This window comes from Alternaria arborescens, assembly GCF_004154835.1.
Source record: "Alternaria arborescens strain FERA 675 chromosome Unknown contig_7, whole genome shotgun sequence".
Taxonomy (NCBI): domain Eukaryota; kingdom Fungi; phylum Ascomycota; class Dothideomycetes; order Pleosporales; family Pleosporaceae; genus Alternaria; species Alternaria arborescens.
Window position 1 is genome coordinate 336,773 of NW_021167862.1, and position 20,344 is coordinate 357,116.

General features: G+C 52.5%; 11 protein-coding genes across 11 annotated transcripts; 7 read left to right on the top strand and 4 right to left on the bottom strand.

The window, feature by feature from the left end:
• Window positions 1–334: 334 nt before the first annotated feature.
• Window positions 335–3,119, bottom strand: AA0111_g3858 (putative dipeptidyl-aminopeptidase B; the record flags this gene model as incomplete). The annotated part of the gene is made up of 2 exons (XM_028649791.1): window positions 335–435; window positions 488–3,119. 2 exons carry the CDS (start codon window positions 3,117–3,119, stop codon window positions 335–337), a joined length of 2,733 nt encoding a protein of 910 aa, XP_028508696.1.
• Window positions 3,120–3,747: 628 nt separating this feature from the next.
• Window positions 3,748–4,417, bottom strand: AA0111_g3859 (hypothetical protein; the record flags this gene model as incomplete). The annotated part of the gene is made up of 4 exons (XM_028649792.1): window positions 3,748–3,774; window positions 3,828–3,986; window positions 4,036–4,116; window positions 4,169–4,417. 4 exons carry the CDS (start codon window positions 4,415–4,417, stop codon window positions 3,748–3,750), a joined length of 516 nt encoding a protein of 171 aa, XP_028508697.1.
• A 655-nt stretch (window positions 4,418–5,072) lies between these two features.
• On the top strand, window positions 5,073–5,803 carry AA0111_g3860 (hypothetical protein; the record flags this gene model as incomplete). The annotated part of the gene is made up of 4 exons (XM_028649794.1): window positions 5,073–5,105; window positions 5,154–5,177; window positions 5,234–5,293; window positions 5,342–5,803. The coding sequence occupies 4 exons, from the start codon at window positions 5,073–5,075 to the stop codon at window positions 5,801–5,803; spliced, it is 579 nt and encodes a 192-aa protein (XP_028508394.1).
• Window positions 5,804–6,643: 840 nt separating this feature from the next.
• Window positions 6,644–7,792, top strand: AA0111_g3861 (ATP synthase subunit alpha; the record flags this gene model as incomplete). Its single annotated transcript, XM_028649795.1, has 4 exons — window positions 6,644–6,715; window positions 6,906–7,114; window positions 7,167–7,562; window positions 7,618–7,792. 4 exons carry the CDS (start codon window positions 6,644–6,646, stop codon window positions 7,790–7,792), a joined length of 852 nt encoding a protein of 283 aa, XP_028508393.1.
• A 667-nt stretch (window positions 7,793–8,459) lies between these two features.
• On the top strand, window positions 8,460–9,707 carry AA0111_g3862 (hypothetical protein; the record flags this gene model as incomplete). The annotated part of the gene is made up of 1 exon (XM_028649796.1): window positions 8,460–9,707. The coding sequence occupies one exon, from the start codon at window positions 8,460–8,462 to the stop codon at window positions 9,705–9,707; it is 1,248 nt and encodes a 415-aa protein (XP_028508396.1).
• Window positions 9,708–9,857: 150 nt separating this feature from the next.
• On the top strand, window positions 9,858–10,698 carry AA0111_g3863 (ATP synthase subunit alpha; the record flags this gene model as incomplete). Its single annotated transcript, XM_028649797.1, has 2 exons — window positions 9,858–9,969; window positions 10,034–10,698. The coding sequence occupies 2 exons, from the start codon at window positions 9,858–9,860 to the stop codon at window positions 10,696–10,698; spliced, it is 777 nt and encodes a 258-aa protein (XP_028508395.1).
• Window positions 10,699–11,547: 849 nt separating this feature from the next.
• Window positions 11,548–12,749, bottom strand: AA0111_g3864 (Golgi apparatus membrane protein; the record flags this gene model as incomplete). Its single annotated transcript, XM_028649798.1, has 2 exons — window positions 11,548–12,250; window positions 12,298–12,749. 2 exons carry the CDS (start codon window positions 12,747–12,749, stop codon window positions 11,548–11,550), a joined length of 1,155 nt encoding a protein of 384 aa, XP_028508491.1.
• A 1,090-nt stretch (window positions 12,750–13,839) lies between these two features.
• Window positions 13,840–16,171, top strand: AA0111_g3865 (hypothetical protein; the record flags this gene model as incomplete). Its single annotated transcript, XM_028649799.1, has 4 exons — window positions 13,840–14,765; window positions 14,816–15,529; window positions 15,579–15,751; window positions 15,801–16,171. The coding sequence occupies 4 exons, from the start codon at window positions 13,840–13,842 to the stop codon at window positions 16,169–16,171; spliced, it is 2,184 nt and encodes a 727-aa protein (XP_028508389.1).
• Window positions 16,172–16,550: 379 nt separating this feature from the next.
• On the top strand, window positions 16,551–18,378 carry AA0111_g3866 (hypothetical protein; the record flags this gene model as incomplete). The annotated part of the gene is made up of 2 exons (XM_028649800.1): window positions 16,551–17,278; window positions 17,331–18,378. 2 exons carry the CDS (start codon window positions 16,551–16,553, stop codon window positions 18,376–18,378), a joined length of 1,776 nt encoding a protein of 591 aa, XP_028508392.1.
• Window positions 18,379–18,430: 52 nt separating this feature from the next.
• On the bottom strand, window positions 18,431–19,168 carry AA0111_g3867 (hypothetical protein; the record flags this gene model as incomplete). The annotated part of the gene is made up of 1 exon (XM_028649801.1): window positions 18,431–19,168. One exon carries the CDS (start codon window positions 19,166–19,168, stop codon window positions 18,431–18,433), a length of 738 nt encoding a protein of 245 aa, XP_028508391.1.
• Window positions 19,169–19,776: 608 nt separating this feature from the next.
• On the top strand, window positions 19,777–20,126 carry AA0111_g3868 (hypothetical protein; the record flags this gene model as incomplete). Its single annotated transcript, XM_028649802.1, has 2 exons — window positions 19,777–19,824; window positions 19,887–20,126. The coding sequence occupies 2 exons, from the start codon at window positions 19,777–19,779 to the stop codon at window positions 20,124–20,126; spliced, it is 288 nt and encodes a 95-aa protein (XP_028508387.1).
• Window positions 20,127–20,344: the final 218 nt, after the last annotated feature.

Sequence of the window (20,344 nt, forward strand, 5' to 3'; positions counted from 1 at the left end):
TGCTTACGCAACGTGAAGTAAACGAGGCCTGTGGTAGCCAAGTCACGATAGTCAAGTAGGCACAAAGTGACGTTCAATTGCGGGCCTGTGCTAAGCATGTTCCACAGCTTTGCTCTGGTGCTAATAAGTGATGAATTAACAAGTACGAGATCATGCATATGCGAATGTTTGTCACGAGCTTTGACTTTCACACTGCAGAATAACACAATGCTTGCATTGTTGGTCATATAACAAAAAGTTTCATTGCGAGGCGATAACCATGTCCTGCGCCATCCAACGCCTAAGCAGTTCATACACACCAAAGTGTGCATGCGAGGGCTGAGATATGCACATCCTACCGTGTTATTGACCGTGCATCGTCTTGTGTCTTGGGCACTGCATTTGTAATCCGCGACCACTCGCCGTTGAAAGCATTCACAAGCCACCACTTGAGTTCTAAAGCTTCGTTAGTAACTTCCTCGCAATCCTGACAAAGCCGTGTACTTACTGTCATAGACGATTCGGTTCGCGTTGTGAAAGTAGATGCTATGATCCGAATCCGGGAATACATGGACGTCGTAGTTCTCGATACCTGCAAGATCCAGTCGGTCGAGCAGAGTAAGTGTGTTCTGCATGTGCACGTTGTCATCGGCGACGCCGTGCATGACCAAAAAGCGGACGTTCTTCGCCAGGGACGTGACATCGGTGATGGTAGAGTTGTCGTATCCTTCAGCGTTGTTTTGTGGTGTGTGCATGTAACGCTCCGTGTAGATGGAATCGTAGTATCGCCAATCAGTCACAGGAGCAACGGCCATTCCGTACTTGAATGTCTCTCCCCCGTCCTGCTCGAGCGTCTTCAGTGTGTTGAATCCTCCGTAACTCCAGCCCCAGATCGCAAGTCGATCAGCATCGACGTACTTCTTGCTAGCCCAAATCTTGGCTGCAGCGATCTGATCGTGCGCCTCGTAGTAACCAATATTGCCTCTCGTGATGCATCGGAGCTTGCGACCAAGAAAGCCTGTACCTCGTCCGTCCACTGTCACAACAATGTAGCCAAGACTAGCGGCAATGTAAGATTGAAAATCGACCTTGAACTTCTTATCGACTTCTTGTGAACCCGGACCGCTGTACTGGTAGAAGAGGACAGGATATTTCTTCTTAGGGTTGAAGTGCGGAGGACGACGCTCAAGGACATTCAGTTCAAATCCGTCCACGGTGATCGCCTGATAGTTGAGGATGGGCATCTCGAGTGACCGTACGAAGCGATCGAGAGACTTGTTCTCCTCAATGACTTTCTCGTACTTGTCCTTGTTCGATGGCGTACTGATAATCTTTTGCCACGGGATACCGGGACCTTTGTAGGAAATCAGGGCATAAGAGCCACCCGCTGAAAAGGATGCTCCATAATACCCTGAGCCCCCATCCTTCAAGACTTCGCTCTTTCCAGTACCGTTCAAATATACAGAGTAAGCGTGTCGTTCCATTGAACTCTTCTCAGTGGAGAGGTAATACACAAGGTTATTTGTGAGGTCTACCCGGGAAGGTGCATCCGCAACCTCCCACTCGCCCTGTGTAAGCAACACAGGTTTGTCGCTGTCCAAAGGTGAGAAGTACCCAATATGGTCATAACCCTCGTGAATGATTGTGTCGATATAGCCATCATCCTTGCGTCCGTTGTCGGGATCAGCTGGTACGAATGTCGTCTTCTGAGAGACTTCAAACCAGCCTCCGTCCAACTCTGCGACATTCTCGGTTCTTACTGTCTTGCCGGTGCGCTTTTCGACGTCCATCAGAACGAGCTTCAGGATGTCACTCTCGCGATTGGTCTCACGAACAAGAACTTGCTTCGTCTTCCCAGCCCAGATGATCTCGGTGATCAAACGGTTCTTGTCGCTGAAGTCGTCCTCGATATCGACACTGAACACTTCGCCCTTTTCGACGTCGTAGAATTGTAGCGACACGATAGGATTAGGTGCGCCGGCCTTGGGGTACTTGATGTCGCGAACCTCGGGGTAGTTCTCCTCGCCCGCCTTAGGCTTTTCTCCGCTTGGCCGCGAGACAAAATATTGAACGGGGTAAGTTGGCACGGTAGACTCGTCGGTGCGCAAGAAAGCAATGTACTGACCATCCTCGGACCACCAAGTCGCGCTGTTTCCTTGAAAGACCTCCTCCTCGTATACCCAGTCAGGCACGCCGTAGAATAGCTCAGAGCCGCCGTCTTTTGTGATTTGAATAACTTCCTTGGAGTTCAACTTGCGGAGGAACATGTTGTTGTCCCTTGTGAAGACAACCGCATCCGACTGTGGTGACATCGAAGCCAGCTGTATCATGCTCCCTGGCTGCTCAGGGTCAAGAGGCTCGCCAGTCTGTGTCTCGACGTCAAAGATCCAGTATTTCGCAATACCGGAGTGTCGCCAATTCTTCTGGTAATTCGACATGACAAGCACCTTCTTGAAGTCCTTACTTGGCCAAACGTCACTGGGATAGACGTATGTGCCATCCACCTCGAACGTGTTCTTCTTCATGAGCGTGGTCTTGCCCGCAGAAGACTTTGCTTCGCCCTTGGTCCTGATATCCTCGACCACCAGGTATTCCTCGTCCCCAGAGCCCTTCTCAAGCAGCAGGCCATCCTCTCCCTGTGGTCCTGATATCCACGCGACGCTTTGTTGTTGGGGATAGAAGCGGCCTCCAAAGACGTCGTCCATTGTAATCTTCTTCCCAGAGCCCTTGGTAGAGGTAGCGAGAGGGTCGTGTGGCCGTGACGAAGTATGCTTGTAGCTACCGCTCATCAAGAAGAAGACGAGCGCAAGTGCCCATCCTGCTACACAGGCTGTTCCTACAATCCACAACCACCTTCTTGCCTTCTTGTCTACGGAAAGAGGGGCCTGGTATCGCCCATCCTCGACGTCGAACGGCTCGCGCGCCTGGCTTGCGTAGTCGTCATCATCTGTGTACTTCTCCCCACGATTCGAATGCAACGCGCGGTTGATGCTTGGATCGTTGATATGTTCGAGAACGAGCGACGTGGTCGAGATCGAGGATACGGAAGCTTCGGAGCCATCTTCTGAGCTGCGCGCGGATCTCTCTTCCTTGGTCAGCAACTCCGTCTCCTCCTCCTTCGGGGTGCGCTGTCGCGGCATCGTAAAGTTCAAGTAAGATTAATTGTGAGAACAGTTATAACATCCTGCTGAAAAGTAATGCCAGATTTGACAAGTCAGCCTGAAAGAAAGGGTACAGTGGCGAGGCGCAGGCGCGAGTTATGGACAGTGTTTAGAGTTGCGGAGTTCACGCGGAGGTGCGGGAGCTGGTGTTGGCCGAAACATACCAAGCCACTCTTTTGACGCAAGGGGCCGGCTGTTCTTGCACTAAGATTTGCACACAATGGAGTCAAGACATAGTCTTCTATTCAAGCCCAATTTGGGGAATTATCGGAAGGGTAGTAATACCAGCTGAGCCAAGTCTAGAATTCATAGCTTCCTTACGCCGTACGCTTCTATGCAGAGCCTCAACTGCCCTGCGTTTCCCAGACTTTTGAGTCCATCCAAGTGATTGCCATACTCCCCACGGATACTGATACAGCCAAGAGCCCGCTATTACGCCTCATGTTTCTACGGTGGTTGAGTTGTGGATGGGTTGTCGATGGTTCCATCGAATAGTGACCTCGGTTCTGCAGTAAAAAACAACTCCTTGATTATGCTGCTCGGGCGCTGGCGCTCTGCTTCCGTTGATAAACTCGCGCGCGTCGGCAGGGGTCGTCGAGTTGTCAGTCTATGACGGCAATGGACCGAGATAATCCTAGAAGCCTTGCTTAGCCGAAAATCAATAACACTGACAGGTATCGTCCTTACCTCCTTCATGGTGCCTACGGCATACATCTTGTCCACCTCGGATCTGAGACCCTTGATCTTAATGCGGATGTTGGTACCCTTTTCAATGACCTGCTCTCCATCGTCTGTCCACTGCGGCGGTGTAGCGTTGGCGTCGAACTTGATTTCAGCGGGAATCATCTGTCGCTGTCAGTGACGGGTAGGTGCATAGAGGAATGGTAAGAATTACACTACGTCCCACAAAGGCCTGCAAAGAGCCGCAGTCGACGAAGAATCCAGTACGCAGTACTGAGGTAACAATGCCGTCCATCTTGACGTGGTTAGCAGAGGACTCGATGATCCCGTCGGACAATGCCACGTACCACCTCGCCTTTGTAGGGCCGCCATACGACTGCCTTGTAGTGCACAACGTACTCGGCAGATCCAGAGCCAGGCATGACCTTGCCATCAGAGATATCGAACGAGTCCAGAATACACACGATGGTGTACTTTCCGGTACTCGATCCCTCCTCTTTCTGCAGCAATTCGCGATGGATGTGCTGACGGATGAGAGGACCAAAGTATGACGGATGCAACTGGATAGTCTTCTCGAGTTCTTTGAGGAAAAACATGTTGCGCGTTGTGCGAGGGATACGGTAAGGTAGATGGGCGCGGGTCTTGGGGTGAGGTAGACGAAGTTGCACGGTTCAACGGTAGAGATCGGTAGAAGGTGGAATGACAGGTGGACGGCCTTGGTTGCTACTACGCGACTCTATTGTCTTTATCCTGACTGGCCCAGTGAAGAGTCGACAGTGTGTGGTATTCAACGCGCGTGCTTCAGCGAGACGCGCCTTCGGCCTGCAACGCAGCCCAGATTCTTATATCCAGCAGCCCATGCGCACAATTTCCAGAGTGTTCGCGCCGCTCGTAGAAGTCCGAGGTATACAGAGGTAGCAGATGTGGGCCGAGTGGTGAATGCTAGCAGAACAATGGTCGCGCCAGGAAGGTTGAGCTTCCAAAGGCTGCAGGGCTCTCGGCGCGGAAAATCACTCGCTAAGGCCCGAGCAGCGACACAGCTCCCACCTGCCAGCTTGCGCACCCCCACACACCCATGTCGTGATAGCCATTCACCCTGCGCCATCATCCTCTCGGCTCCCGCGGCCGGTGCACTGGTCTTTCCACGCTATCCGAGCTCGACCTCTTCACGCCGCATCTCCAAGACATGATTTAGTCTCTTGACGGCCATCCCACTCTTTTGACACGCGCCCAAGTTCCCCATCCGGCATCATGTCTCTCAATCTGGAGAAACAACTTGTCTTCGTACGTCATGCTTCAACAGATGTCTGTACTGAGCTGACTGGAATGTAGTACGGAGCATACCACCATAATAAAGTAGGCGATACCAGCACGGGGCATCTTCACATGTCAACTAACATGCCATGTGTCAGGTCAACGTCGGCATACATTTGCTCTGTGTTCCTCCGATTCTGTTGACATCTTTCCTACTGGTGAGAATCTTGACAGCTATCACGCTGCTTTCTCTAACACGCCCGTAGCTCACCAACACGCCTGCCGTTCCATTACCGTCATGGCTCTCCGTACCTAATCTCCCGTTCAATGTCGGCACTGTCGGGGCCGTCTTGTACTCGACGTTGTACGTTCTCATGGAGCCTGTCGCAGGTGCCATGCTGGCTCCAATTCTCATCGGCAGCACCGCGTATGCGAACCACCTCACATCGACCTATGGTGCGACTGCCAACTCCTGGGCCGGCGCAGTCAACATCGCATGCTGGATTGCCCAGTTCATCGGACACGGAAAGTTCGAGGGAAGAGCCCCAGCGCTGTTGGACAACCTCGTGCAGGCCATCTTCCTGGCGCCCTTTTTCGTTTGGTTCGAGATACTCTTCAAGCTCGGCTACCGCCCCGAACTGAAGCGCCGGATAGACCAGGCCGTTGAGCTGGAGATTGTAAAGTTCAGGAAGAGCAAGGAGAAGGGTCAGAACGGCTCTGCGAAATGAGGACAGACATCGACAGTGGATATATACTGTATGAGCAGATAAGCACCCAGCTATTGGCACTTGCAAGATAATCAAAGGAGGCGTTGGGGGATCAGAAGACAGTGCAATAGTGTATGAATACCGCAAGAGAAGAAAGCATTGCGCAGGAGCAAGGTGTACGCGGCGTCTTAGAGGCATATGTTGTCTTTGGTGTTCAAGTTTGCATAAACGGCTGCATGTTTCTTGAGATTCATATAACATAGTAGGATACCAATTTAGAATGTGTTATACTTTACAAGGCGTTGTTGTCTCTTAAGCTGTAGGTGAGAGTAGAGCTTGCAAGCAAGAAAAGCGAACACAGACTTTTGAAGTAGGTACTTGGGGTTTGATGACACGAAGCTGAGAGGAGCTTCCGTTTTCTGAGTTGTATCATACACCGAGAAGTAGTCCGGAGGTATCCACCATCGTCTACTTTATCTCTATCAAAGTGTGGGGTACTTGGCCATGTACTGAGGTTCATCTGCCAAGCTCGAGATATGCTGCAAAGTCCCGGACATGACCACAAGATGCAGATAAACGAAACATAGTTTCTCTGATGGCTTTTCACCCAGTGCGTGCAGGCCGAATCACCCTCCAGAGCGGCCAAAGTGGTGTTGTAGTGATGGAGCTCGGTTGAGATGCGGCTTTTTTAGGATTAGTGGTAGACGCCAAGGTCCGCGCTTTCCTCCCGAACCGCAGGACTTTCTTCCTCACAGCAGAGCTCCCCATCCTCCACTCCATCACCATCTCCCCTCTTCCATACCTGCATCAATCTCAATTGGTTGCAGAGCCTCCGAAATAGACTCTTGAGCAGCCGCAGCCATGTTCTCAAGGGCCATCCGCCAGTCGAGCCGCCGGGTCGCTGCAATCTCTGCCACGAGCAGGATTGCGTCGGTAAGTCCATCGCAACCGCCTGCAATTGCGCCTGCCGCACCGTCCAGCCATCGCCAGTAGCCCCAAGAACCGATATCCGATGCCATTGGTGCCGCAATGGAGCTTCGTTGATGGAACTGCGTGGGCTGCGCTGGGCGGAACGAGCTCCCCTCTACCGAGATGCAGTGCTGATACCTTTTCTCCGCCACAGGCCCGCGCTCCCGCGTTCATCAACGCTACCCGATCCTACGCCGCCGAAGCGAAGGCCACCCCCACCGAGGTTTCCTCCATCCTGGAGCAGAGGATCCGCGGTGTCCAGGAGGAGAACTCCCTCTCCGAGACTGGTCGTGTTCTCTCCGTCGGTGACGGTATCGCCCGTGTCCACGGCATGAACAACGTCCAGGCTGAGGAGCTTGTCGAGTACGCCAATTGAGCAACATGACAAACGTTCACGGAAGCTAACGGGTGGCAGGTTCGCCTCCGGTGTCAAGGGCATGTGCATGAACTTGGAAGCCGGCCAGGTCGGTGTTGTGCTTTTCGGTTCTGACCGTCTCGTCAAGGAGGGTGAGACCGTCAAGCGTACCGGAGAGATTGTCGACGTTCCCGTCGGCGAGGCTCTTCTCGGACGTGTCGTTGACGCTCTCGGTAACCCCATCGATGGAAAGGGTCCCCTCAAGACCACCGAGCGTCGCCGTGCTCAGCTCAAGGCCCCCGGTATCTTGCCCCGCCAGTCCGTCAACCAGCCCGTACAGACTGGCCTCAAGTCTGTCGACGCCATGGTTCCCATCGGACGTGGTCAGCGTGAGTTGATCATTGGTGACCGTCAAACCGGAAAGACCGCCGTTGCCCTCGACGCCATGCTTAACCAGTACGTAATTTCGATAACAACTGCAAGCCAGACAAATACTGACTTTGTATCCTAGACAGCGATGGAACAAGGGTACCGACGAGACCAAGAAGCTCTACTGTATCTACGTCGCCGTCGGTCAGAAGCGATCCACCGTCGCCCAGCTCGTCAAGACCCTTGAGGAGAACGACGCCATGAAGTACACCATCATTGTCGCCGCCACTGCCTCCGAGGCTGCGCCCCTGCAGTAAGTAATTTCCCACTGCTTTCGAAACATGTACTAACTGCCTTAATGATATCTGGCTCCTTTCAGGTATGTTCTAATCTCCTAGTTGTTGTTTTCGTTGATTTGTCCTGCATTGCGATACTTTCGCGTTGTTTTCGAGGGTGTCTTCTCTCACCCGAAGACTTTTCGCGCTAGCCGAGTTGGGAAACTCAGCTACGGAAGGCACCCTTCTCTGTGCCTTTACTTGCACCACATGTATTTCTTTTCTTCTTTGCACTGCATGTATCTCTTTACTGTTTGGACAGCGTCCATCGCCATGACCGCCAACATGGCCAATCTCTCCAAGAATCGACCGCGTCGATTTGGTTGCCGTGTGGTTGAACGGCCTCACCTGTGTCAAGGTGCTGGGTGTGCCTCACTTGCCGCGACCTGCTCTCCTTCCCATTGCAGGTCGCGGCAAAAACACGGTGAACTCGGGTGTGGGCTGCAGCGCCGCTTCCTCACGAGGGTTCCTGCCTTCTCAGCATGGGACGGACTCACCATGATGTCTGGCGATGGCATCCATCTCGTCGCTGTCTCGTCTCCGTCCATCCTCGAGCACCGAGCTCTGAGTAGAGCTTCGAGCACCAAGTCCAACTCCAGCTTCACTGCCGCTCGCTCAGCTACTCAGCTCACAAGACGCCACCGCCAACATGGCCAACCAGTCGAAAATCGACCCTGTCGATTTCGGCAGCTACGTCAATGAGCTGCTCTGGAAAGTCCTCCAACTCGGCCTGCCCGAGTGGTATGTCCACCCCATCTACAAGGTTCTCTACCCTACGGAAACTAGTTTCCAGGAGGCCTGCACCTCCATACCACTCACTTTCGCCGACGGTCTGTTGGAGATGGTCAACGCTGCTTCCCCACCATCACTCGGTGACCTGAAGAGCCTCGCTGCTGCCCCAGCCCCGAAAGCCCTTTCCAAGACATGGGCTGTCTACCTGCACGTCTATGAGCTCGAAGGTCGTGAGCCTCGTATCTATGTAGGCTCTGCTACCAACGCCGACTACGGTGCACAAGAGCGACTTTCCCATTACGAGAAGCAAGTCCCGTCAATGCTTCCTCGCTTCGTCAAGCATGCCGTCGCTCAAGGGTTTGTCAAGACCCACACTACGCTCCTATGCTGGTATGATATGCCTCCCATGGGCCTCGTCACGCGTGCCAGACAGCGATTCCTCAGCCTTGAGGGCTTATTCCAGATGCTCTTCTATTCGTCTACTGTCTACCAGTTGGACGGCATCTGGCATCCTATCATGCCCTGGTCTAGGGATGATGCCTGTTGGCTCCCTCTGAATGGTCAGATTGCTCTCCGTGAGCATTGTCGTGGCGACACTGAGACATCACCGGAAGCCCTCGCCGTTATTGCTCAGAATCGAGCAGCTCGAAAACACGCACGTCACAAGGAGAGAAGCCTAGCTTCTATCCGCAGGAACCGTCACAAGTGGCATGTCTGGTCTAAGACCTACTTCACAAAGGTCAGAAAGGCACGAAAGATTGCCTGCGACGTCTGCAATACCGTGTTCAACCAGCAATACTTCAAAGACATCCACATGAAGTCCGCCAAGCACAAGAAGAACGTCGCAACAATCGCCAATGGCGGTATCGTCACTCGCGGAGCACAGGCGGCTCGGTCCAAGAGGCTGCGCGACGCGAACAAGGCTTCACAGAGGTATCCCTGCCATACTTGTGTTCACTTCTTTGGTGAAGCATATACTCTGAGGAGGCACCTCACCCTTCCCTCGCATGCCGCTGCTGCCGCTGCTGCCGATGAGGCAATCGAGGACGTCGACTCTGAGCATGCTATCGACGACGTCGATTCTGAATGTGATTCAGACTGCGGCTCAGACTTCCTCTCTGACATCGACTCCGACACGCTCTCTGAGCTTGGCTTGGAGTTCTGAAAACTGGTTTCCGGGCACTTTTGGAACATGTCTTGCTGCGCTATACCTGTTACCTTTCCTTCTTGTTCGATCTGAGTTCACCGTGTTTTCGACATCGTTTTCGACTGTCATCGACCTATCTCGCTAACTATTACGCCCAGTGGCTGCTCCATGGGAGAGTGGTTCCGTGACAACGGCAAGCACGCTCTTATCATCTACGACGATTTGACCAAGCAGGCCGTTGCCTACCGTCAAATGAGTTTGTTGCTCCGCCGTCCTCCTGGTAAGCTATGACGATATCAAACGCCTGTGAGACATGCACTGACTTCGAATTTTCAACTTTGCAGGTCGTGAGGCTTACCCCGGTGACGTTTTCTACCTCCACTCTCGTCTCCTTGAGCGTGCCGCCAAGATGAACGACAAGCTCGGTGGTGGTTCGCTCACCGCTCTGCCCGTCATTGAGACCCAGGGTGGTGATGTGTCCGCTTACATTCCTACCAACGTCATTTCCATCACTGACGGACAGATCTTCTTGGAGGCTGAGCTCTTCTACAAGGGTATCCGTCCCGCCATTAACGTCGGTCTCTCTGTCTCCCGTGTCGGTTCCGCTGCCCAGGTCAAGGCCATGAAGCAAGTCGCTGGTTCCCTCAAGCTCTTCTTGGCCCAGTACCGTGAGGTTGCTGCTTTCGCCCAATTCGGTTCCGATCTCGACGCTGCGACCAAGCAAACCTTGTCCCGTGGTGAGCGTCTCACCGAGCTCCTCAAGCAGAAGCAGTACTCTCCCATGGCCGTCAACGAGATGGTTCCTTTGATCTACTCTGGTATCAACGGTCTCCTCGACTCCGTACCAGTCAACAAGGTTCTCCAGTGGGAGGCTGACTTCCTTGCCCACCTCCGATCGAACGAGTCCGAGATGCTCGCCCAGATCGACCGGGAAGGTGCTCTCAGCAAGGATCTCGAGGCTAAGCTCAAGGAGGTCGCATCGAGCTTCACCAAGAGCTTCGTCGCATAAACGAGTTGAAGGCTGGAAGAGTGGGTATTGTCTATTCCAATGTTCTGAGGGGCCAAAAAGTGCTGATTGGTCTTTGAGAATAGATGTATAATAGAAGATGCGTCCTCGCCATCAGCTGTGTCTCAATATGGAAGATTTGTTCGTTTTTCTGCATTGACCTCAGCCTGGCAACGCACGCCTACCTTGGTCGACGAATACCTCTTGTGATTCCCTGTGCTCTTGTTAGCGGTACATATACAGCTCATGAGAATGGGGTGGCTGGGCTCTGTATATGACAAATGAACGTTTCCTCTGTTAGATCTATGCTATGAGTGTGATGGCCGTGACATTGACGCTAACAAGAACACTGATCTTACATGATATCCCATTTGGTCACCTAGGATGACTAACGTTAGGTCAAGTCTAATACCGTATACAAGGGTAATACTGAACAGGTATAGAGATAACAAGCTTTACCTTGCAGCTTACATTGGCTTCTAATCAGAAAACTTACACACATCAACAGCATTGTAGACTTCTGGATACTTTATTGTATCTATATAACTCTTGGTACATTTTATTGTAGTAGGAAGAAGTACCCTGAGGATACTAAGATAGCCAGCACTATTAGAAGAACGGACATGGAGTGGCAACAGAAGTCCCCGAGTTGTGGAGCATACCGAGTCTAGCAGGGTAGACATTCCCATGGCAGGTAGTCAGGCACTACTTGTTGGTCGTAACACTTAAGATATGACAAGGTAGTCTGATAAAGGCAAAGGAGTTTGACAATGCGGTCTCGATTCTAATAGTCTATAGGAGGTATTCGCCATACCTAAGCGACGTATGCAAAATTCTTCTATGCAAATGCATCTATTTCTGCCTTCCTCGTCCTCGCTCCTCGCTGTCACTGGCATCGCCATCCTTGAACGGGTCATCGCCGATGTCCACGGCATCACCCGTCTCTGGAGGCTCATCTCTGTACTCATCGTCCCAGGTTGTCCGAAGACTGATATCATCGTCTTCTTCACGTAACCGTTCGGCAGCTTCCAGCGCTCCTGGGTCATCCGCGTATTCGTTCTCCAAATCTTCGATACTCATACGCCGAATACCCGCACGCTCTTCGGCTTCAAGCTGTGCAGCCCGGGCCTTGGTCTTGCGGTATACGAGCCAGCCTGTGGTAACACCCGCAATGAGGCCAATGAATATGGAAACGTAGGATAGAGCTTTTGTACTAGGGTCCATTTTACCTCCACTTTCAGCAATCTTCTCGAGCTGGCTGCCGATAAAAATATGTAGCATAAGCTTTGGTGATACGATAGCAGTAGCTAGAGCGTATGACGCCCAGTGTACGGTTGGGAAGGTTGCGACAGCGCCATTGGAAATGGAGTATGGTAGCGGACACAGTCGGTACATGACGAGGAGTTTTAGACCATCGTGCTTGAGGGTTAGGGAGAGGGCGGCGAAGCGCGTGTCATTCGCTATTAGACGGTGGACCATGTTCTTGAGGAGGGTACGCGAAAGGAGGAAGGACGCTGTGCTGCCGGCGACTGTCGCTGTTGCGGCTATGAACCAACTGGTCTAATGTCAGATTGGATGTAGTGAATGTCCTAATAACCTTACCCATTAGGAAAGCCATAGACGAAACCGGCAATGGTGAGTAAACTCGAATACCCAATCAAGGGCGGGAACGATACAACAAAGATCAAGACCCAGAGTATCAGCCATCCGGCTGTGACGTCTCTCCACTTCTTCGCTACGGGTAGCAAGGCCCCGAATATGCGCTCATTGTAAACCAAGAACAGTATGCCGCCTACTGCCAACACCAAATTCCCAACGAAGAAGAGTATTTTCTGCAAGGGAGAAAGTTTATTGTATTGGTCCAGGACTCGTCGCGAGAGTGTATCGTACTTGTCCATGGCGCGCTGCCGCCATGTGCTCTGTTGGCTCTGGTGCGAGGGATTGCGCCGGAAGGTAGATGATTGCGAACGTCGACTCCATATCGGCGTCTGGCCTGTTTCCTCGTCGTCTAATGGGAGCGCAAGAGCGCGGACGTCATAATCGCTCGCGGGCATGCTAGCTGATGCCTACGTTAAGTATTGGGGGGTGTGCTCAGCGGAGTGGCACGGATGTATGCGGAGGTAAGAAGATGTGAATGGGATATGGAATTCAATAAGAGGGTAATGGGAGGGTGTTAGCTGATACGAGTGGAGACGGACATTCCGTGTGGTGATAGTAGAGGGTTGGAGACAGCTCTGGTGTGAGATGCTAATGCTAGTGGGAGCGCCGCTGGAGAGCTCTTGGTTTCATCGTCATCCGGGCGGACGAACGAGGTGCATCCGCCCTGCATTAGGCGATCAGATCAGATCTACCCCGAGTTGAAACGACATTCCTTTTCGGCATGCGTGTCGATGGCGTTTGAAGATTGAGAGAGTGTTGACAGCTACATTTTGATGCGCGTGAACCCAGGCCTATGCAGTATCAAATGCATAGGTAAAGGTCGACAGCTCCGGTGCATGTCTCCACCGACCCGCAACAAACACCCAGACACGTGACCGTGCTCAGCCTCTTGCAGCCTCTGGCGGCCGTGTGGCGTCCACGAGCCTATTCGAAGGATACTTGAGGCATATGTTGCAGCTTCTTTTCCGCCGACGAATGCCATCTCAGCTCTGCAATCTCAGCCCTGGCCGTCATCAACGCTCAGCCCAGACGCACATCACACTCATCCCTTCATCAGCAACTACCGGCTCCAGGGCCATGTAGGGCAAGTCCGGGACCAAGTGTTGGAGATTACCGTTCCCGCTGTATGGTCGACGTTGCTGCACGGTGCAAGCATCCCCCACCCCTACGTAGTTGAGCCTAGTCCCTCGAGCTTCATTCGCGCTCGCGATCGCCCCAGGCATTCATTCACTCTGCCCGTTTTGGCGCACTTGGTGTGTCCTGCAGAGAAAGGCTGCGGGACTGGTTATTGCCCTTCGTTGCAGCTTCATTCCCTCTGTGACGCGCCGGTCGCTCCTCTGCCATTACCCGCAGTACATGTAATCACCCCCGACGGCCTCCTGTCTCGACCAAGACCTCTGACCTCAAGCGCCCATCCCGCGCGCCACTTCTGACCGCCTATCACCCCAATATACTTCTTTCCTTGCTTGGAAATAATCAATCACCATGGTCGCCGACGACTTGTACGAAAAGGCGCTGCCTGTGTTGCAGGACGAGGCCCTGGACGAGGAGGACAAGACGGACAAGCTCGAGGAGCTTCTGCGCAAGGAGACAAACCTCACCGGCAAGTCCCTCGAGAACATTGTCCTGGACTGCCTATGGCGCTACCGCGACGCCGGCAGCTCTTCCAGCTCTCCTCCCAGTCGTCATACCATCATCCGCCGGCCCTCGCCAGCTCCCTGGCAGGCCAACCGCGCTCCGACTCCCGTCAACAACTCTCCGCGCATGGTGCACCCTCCACCAGGCTTCGGCATAGGTCCACCCGGCTTCGCACGCACAAAGTCGTCGACTGCATCCCCCTTTACTTCGCCGCGACCCTCGCCCCGACTTGCTTTTTCCACACCGCATATCCCCCATAGCCCCAGCCTGAGCGCATACCAGTTCAGCGAGTGCGCAAGTCCGAACACAGAGTCCTATGGCGATCTCGATGGCCACTCCGTCGACTGGCTGGTCAACGATGATGCTGCAAGCACAGAGTCCTCCCTCCTGGGTGACGGCACGCTCAACGGTGCCGCGGCCGAATGGGTGCAGCCCCAGACCATGGACATGGGCCCGTACGACATGTTGCGCTCCATTCTGAGGGACGACCGATCAGACGAAGAGCTTGAGAAGGTCTTGGAGGCTAATGGATATGACCTCAGTGCTGCCCTGCTTGCACTAATGGGGCAGCAACTAGACGTACAACAACTCCCCACTACTCCTTCAGAGCATCCTGGATATGTCATCGGAAAGTCTATGAGTCCGGCGTTTAGACCTAGCACACCCGTAGGCCAGCAGAAAAGCAACATCGTGTGCAAATACTTCCTATCAACAGGACATTGTGCCAGAGCAGATTGCAGGTTCAGCCACGATACCAGCAAGACATTATGCAAGTAGGTGTATGCACATGCCTCTGGGTATTCTAAGCTAACGCTCACTGCAGATATTTCCTAAATGGAAACTGTCTAGCTGGTGACACATGCCTCTTCTCACATGATCCCTCTGCTCTCATGGCTCGTATGGCTGTCTCAGACGTCCAGACTCCACCTATACCAAACTTCCAGATGTCTGATTATGAGTTCCCTACACTCCACTACAACGGCTCACCCCTAGGTACCCCATCGATAACATCAGCTGCAACCTCTTTGGAACAGCTCTATGGTCTTACTAGCGGTGGCCCTACACGTCCTCCACCAGGACTTAGCCCATTTGCCAACTTCACCCCTGGAGGCGGTAGTCGTCCGCAATCTAGAACCGGCAGTCGCCAAACCTCACGTGCTACTACACCATCAGTACTTGCAGTGGACGACAATGATGCTTTCCCTAGTCTAGGCTCCGCTGCCGCTGCTAAGACTGGAAAGCGTCACCACGGCAAGCGGGGTGGCCACGGTCATCACAAGGATGCCCCGGGACCTAATAACCTTGCTGATGTCGTTCGCATGTCCCCTGTCCCTGCTCCTGTCACTCCGGTCCGCAAGGGATTAAGACCAACCAAAAGCTTCACCGGATCTCGCGAGAATAGTGTGGCTGCACAGGCAATACCTGCCCCTCAACACATTCCGTGGTTAGAGACCGGCGAGAAGGGTAATCAAGCGTATCTTAAAGCTCGCGCCGAGGCCTTTAAGCATGGTAGTCTGCGCAACAAGTTTTTGCAGAGGTAGGTTACGTCGATCTTCACAAGGGGCACCCATGCTAACACCTATCAGTGCTGCTCAGGCCTGGAACCGTAGTGATTCGCGCGCGGCTAAAGCTCTTAGTCTTAGGGGGCAGAGCGAGAATAACCTGATGCGTGAAGCCCACCGTGAAGCTGCTCGTATTCTTTACGAAGATCGCAACAAGGACAGCGACGGCTCAAGAGAGCTGTATGTTGATCTTCACGGTAAGTCGAGCTGGTGATTTCGATTTTTAGCAGGACTAATGTCGCTCAGGTCTGCACCCAGATGAATCCGTGTCATACCTCGAGGGCATTCTTCTGAAGCACAGCTCATCTTCTCGTCCAGTGTATGCCATCACAGGAACCGGCCATCACTCCAAGAATGGCAAGGACAAAGTTGGCAAGGCTATTCGCGGCTTCCTCAACGAATGGCGCTATGCTTTCCGTGAGTTCTCTGTTCCTGGCGATCGTAACAACGTAGGTGGAATTCTTGGTATCGACCCGAGTAGCTACGATAAAAGCGTCGCAGAACGGCCGAAGGAGTCCGAATCAGACGGAGATAGCTCGAAGAAAGACACCAAGATTCGCATCATGAAGAGAGATGATGTAATAGACGCGCCGAAAGGTCCAAAGCGTGCTGCTTGATCTGATTGAGTGGAATGTTCAATGTACCTAATAGGTAGCAAGAAATAAGAAAGAGTTTACTTCACCGTTTGTATTGTGGCCTGGGCCTTATTGACGTGTTGAAGTAGCAGATTGTTGAGACGTTATGACCCCCTGAGACTGCTCAGCTGAGGAAGCCACACCCAGCGTCGCACCTGCTTCTCGCGACAAGACCCACTATAACGTGCTGAGTCTTGTCTCTCACCATACAGCTTGTGCATTTTCACTTGTTCTCATCTCACCTCACGTGTAGCGGCCTTCTCTGTCTCGTGCGTCATTGAGCAGCAACGCCATACCATTACCTGCAACACCGCATCTCCTTGTCCACTGCCTTTTGAGTGTCATTCCATATTCTGTCGCCATGGCCCCCCGACGGCCGAGCACGGCTGGCGACATTGACTCACGCATGCCATTCGCATCGGCTGAGATGTTGCTGTGGGGCCCAGAGATGAAACAGCAACATGCTCACCTGCTCACGGAGATGCGCAAACTCCAGAGACATCACGAAGCTTACGATATCCGGATCAAAACTACTGAACATGTTGCGGGGGCCGCAGAGGCTGCTACATCCAGAATCCGTCATCTAGAGCAGCAACTTGCGGCAATCGAAGCCGAAGATGACGACAAAGCATTCGAAAAGTGGGCAATGGGCGAGATGACACGGCTGGGTAATTTCATTGACACAAACAAGCACGTCAGGCAGAAGCAGATCGAGCTGGACAATGTTATGTCCCATGCCGTGGAGGATCTAGATAGGCTTAGACAAGTCCCTAGGGATCTTCAAAACGTTCTTCTGCGTCTTGACGTTCTCGAGGCTGGTCGAACTGAAGACGTCCGTCGGATCAGGAGCTTGGAAAAAGAACTCACTCATCTCAAAGCTATCCAACAGGACCACACTACCAAGACCGCTGGTTCCCAGACAGTTTTCAGGATCCAGCAAGCCATCATGAGAACTATGACACCACCTCCGTTACTGAACGACGGGCATTCAGACGCGACTACTGAAGCTGAGGATGAAGAGTTGGCCCCTATGCAGAAACCTACACATGAAGGAAACCAGGTACGACAATACCCAGAGATGAGAGAAAGGTAAGAAAATTCTCTGACGCAGTCGTGTGCACGACATTGCTGACGATAATAGGAATCCAAGCACTACCTTCGCTCCGTCAGTAACCTCAGACAGCCCAACAAAGTCAGCCCGGCAGAGACTGATGCAGAGGCCATCGATTCACGACTCCATGTTACTGCGCAATTCGGAAGAACAAGAACAACTCCGAACACCTTATGCATTGCCTGATAAACCAGGATATGACATTCTCCCTTCAACACAGCTCCTGCCACACATCCAACAGGCTCGAAGTCCGGCTCCGATCCCAACGCGCGAGGCTCCCTCGCATGCCAGAGTCTCTCCGCCTCCAACACAACTACTCCGCAACAACCGCACATCTCCAGTCCTAGCCTCAGTCCCAGCCTCAGTTCTAGCCTCAACATGTAAGGCCCGCCCACGTGCCAGAGTTGCTCCGCCATCAACACAGTTGGTCAGTAAAGCTGGTTCGAGAAAGCGGAAACTACCTGAGAGAGAGCCCCAAAATCAACGCGTGACACGTGCCCAAGCTAAGAAAATTCAAGCACAGGAGGCTGATGAGCAAAAGCCGCTAGGGGCAGCTAGTTCTATCCCTTTTCCATCTGTGCAACCAGCTGAGCCCGCTTTATCATCGCGCAAGAAGCGAAAAACTGCCCATGCGCAAGAACCAGATCAGATCAAAGCCGAACCCAGCACTACAACCTGGGCCGCCCATAGGACACCGGCAATCTCAAAGCGAAGCGCTGCCGCAGATCGAGGCAAGAACACAGCTACGGAACCTACCCAGCGGGTCACAAGAAGCCCGGCAAAATCGAACGTACCAAAGGTTATTACATCGCCTGTAAAGAAAAAGGATCCTTTCCCAGTTCGATCAAATGCTGCAAATCCACAGAAACAGAGGTCGTTGATTGTCGTTCTTCGGAGCCCGCAGAAAGCAGCAAGAACTAGACGTAGTGAGAGTGATGATACGGAAAGCACCCCTGCAGACAGAGTTAAGATGTCACCTCGCAAAGCGGCAATTATGCCACTGTCACGTTCCAAGGCTAGGAAGAGGTCTAATGGAACAAGGGCGAAACCGGAGATATCTGGAATCGGCGCTTTCTAAATTTTCAAGATCTGATGAACTTCGGTCGTTGCTCACGTATGGAAACTTCGCCTTATGTTTCGCTGAACTCGTACAAACCCTCACGATCTGCAACTGGTACTTCCAGGTTCGCCTCTTCGATATCTTTACCATCCACCTTGAGTCCCGCACGCATAATGTCGCCCGTCTTGACTGGACCCACGCCCTTCGGCGTTCCTGTGAGTACAATATCGCCCTTTTCTAGCGTCATGACCCTGCTAATGTCGCTTAGTTGCCTCGGAATTCGGAAAAGCATTAGTTCAGTGTTGTCGGATTGCTTCATCTCGTTGTTGACTGAAAGCCAAAGGTGTGCTTTCTGTGGGTCTGGGATCCGGCTCTTCGCGATGAAGTTGCTGATGGGCATGAAGGTGTCGAAACCCTTCGCAATGGACCATGGCAGGCCTTTTCTTTTCGCTTCATCCTGCACATTACGCGCAGTCATGTCGATAGCGAGAACATAACCTGTATTTCGAATGTTAGTTCGATAGGGACTCCATATAATGTTACACTTGGCTTCATGTATAGCGTCCGTAGTACCTTCTATAGCATCCATAGCACCCTTGGTATCCTCAGGATGCAGATCCCTTATTGTCTTGCCCATGATGAGACCGAGCTCAACTTCATAGTGCATATTCACACCACGAGGTCGTAGTACTGGACCAGCGCCTGGTAGCAAGATAGATGATGGTGGCTTCAGGAAGAAGAAGGGTTGCTTGGGCGTAGCACTAGACAGCTCCTTGATGTGGTCTGCATAGTTCCTGCCTATGCACATGACCTGCGAAGTGTCAGATTATACCAAAAGTCTCCTCTGTGCCGAGTCCAAATTTCGTTCTCTTCCAATCCAACTTCCTTCACCGTCCAGTTCCAAAGCACAGAAACACTAACTTTACAAGCCACGATAGTCAATCTGGTTCGTGCCAATTACTTTTACCATAGCATGGCTCTCCAGCTCTCTCTCCTAATAGGGTTTCCTGATAACACGAATACCACACGAAATCACGTACCTTGCGACAATTCGCCCTGATAGCTTGTATGCTCGCCATAATGAGGTATTCCCAAGGTTTTCAGATATGACCTAAAAGCACGTATATATGACTGCAAACAGGATGTAGCAGACCGTCTTCGGGAAGGTACTTGACCGGTAATTGACGGGAGTTTTGATCTCGGGCCCCTGCCCGCTACGGGTTAGGAACCGAGATGTGGGGGGGATTGCCGTGTGAACGTCAGAGCTTCTGGGTCATCCATCCCACTTACGATCGCAACGCAACCAAACTACCGCAACAGCCATTCCACATTACATTACGCATTTGTGACTAAATAAGACATATCCCAATATTCCCTTTAGCGCCCGCGCATATGGCGCAAAGCCAAGGAAACACAATGCAGCTTGCGGAAATGCTATCCGATCTTGTGTCCTTACGCGCTTGTGTACGTTACCCTATCCTCGTATCTATGCATCGCCCTTCTTTTTAACACCATTTCATTTGCAGGATCCCGCTGCAGCGCTTGCCCTCGTATCTGCGCGCTCTACAGATCTCAACTCCATATCCTCCCATGACAACACCGCAAAACCCAACACAGCAACAGACGATGAGCAAGACCCAGACCTCAAGCGCGCAAAGGACCTGCTGAAACTACATTACGAAGTGAAGGAGGCGCACAAGAGGGGAGAGTTGGGTAGGGGACTCGAGGAGGCGAGGAGTTTGGTTAAGAAAGCTGTTGGCGGGTGAAGAGGAGGTTGGAAGTGAGTATGGACATACAAAGACACAAGAGATGCTGCGCAACACCAAGCGCAAGGTCAAGAAAGAGAGAACATGTGAACTTGCGGTGGGGGCTAAAGGCAACTGCAGCTGCGGACGTGATCAATAACCTTAGACTCACGCAAAGAGGCATGATAAAGAGGGTTCAATACATGAGCACGAAGAGAAGAGAAAGGGTGATCTTCGCA